This window comes from Nanorana parkeri, unplaced genomic scaffold (assembly GCF_000935625.1).
Source record: "Nanorana parkeri isolate BGI_ZX_2015 unplaced genomic scaffold, ASM93562v1 scaffold4191, whole genome shotgun sequence".
NCBI lineage: Eukaryota > Metazoa > Chordata > Amphibia > Anura > Dicroglossidae > Nanorana > Nanorana parkeri.
In genome coordinates this window covers 2,746-3,416 of record NW_017310458.1, presented here as the reverse complement: position 1 = coordinate 3,416, position 671 = coordinate 2,746, and the positions used below count along the sequence as shown (strand labels likewise).

The 671-nt window shown below is 59.6% G+C and overlaps 1 protein-coding gene across 1 annotated transcript in view; it reads left to right on the top strand.

Moving 5' to 3' along the window:
* Window positions 1–671, top strand: part of LOC108803775 (maestro heat-like repeat-containing protein family member 1) — a 7,355-nt gene that overhangs the window by 4,042 nt on the left and 2,642 nt on the right. The window contains exon 3 of the mRNA XM_018575581.1: window positions 191–356. Within this exon, the coding sequence (XP_018431083.1) occupies window positions 191–356 (166 nt within the window). The remainder of the gene's footprint in view (window positions 1–190; window positions 357–671) is intronic.

Sequence of the window (671 nt, the reverse complement as noted above, 5' to 3'; positions counted from 1 at the left end):
GATGGGGGGATGGTGATTGGAGGATAGGGATGGGGGGATGGTGATTGGAGAACAGGGATGGGGGGATGGTGATTGGAGGACAGGGATGGGGGGATGGTGATTGGAGGACAGGGATGGGGGGATGGTGATTGGAGGACAGGGATGGGGTGTTCAGCCTCCGTTCATCTGATGCCTCGTTCTCTCCCACCAGTGAGACGTGTACCCTGTGGAGGGCGCTGTCCTCCGATCCCGCTCTCACTTCCCAGGTGTTGGACCTTCTGCTGGCCAAGATGGCGGGTGACGTCCCCTACAAGGAGAATAAGACCTCCATGCTGAGCTCCGCCTCTAACCGCGTGGCCACTCTTCTACCGCTGGCGGTGAGTATGTCGCCGGACTCTGACATCCTGCCGTATTATGTGGCCTCCACATGCCGGGGCGGCCTCATCCTCCCTTCACCATATGGTAGGAAGTGGCAGCGCTGTACTCCCTGCAGGGTGAGATGGGGGACCGATAAACCTGCTGCACGCTCAGCTCCGCCCTTCATATCCTGCCTGACCACTCCCCCATATCTTACCTCTGACCTCCTTCCTGCAGGCCCCTCCCCCATATCTTACCTCTGACCTCCTTCTTGCAGGCCCCTCCCCCATATCTTACCTCTGACCTCCTTCCTGCAGGCCCCTCCCCCATATCTT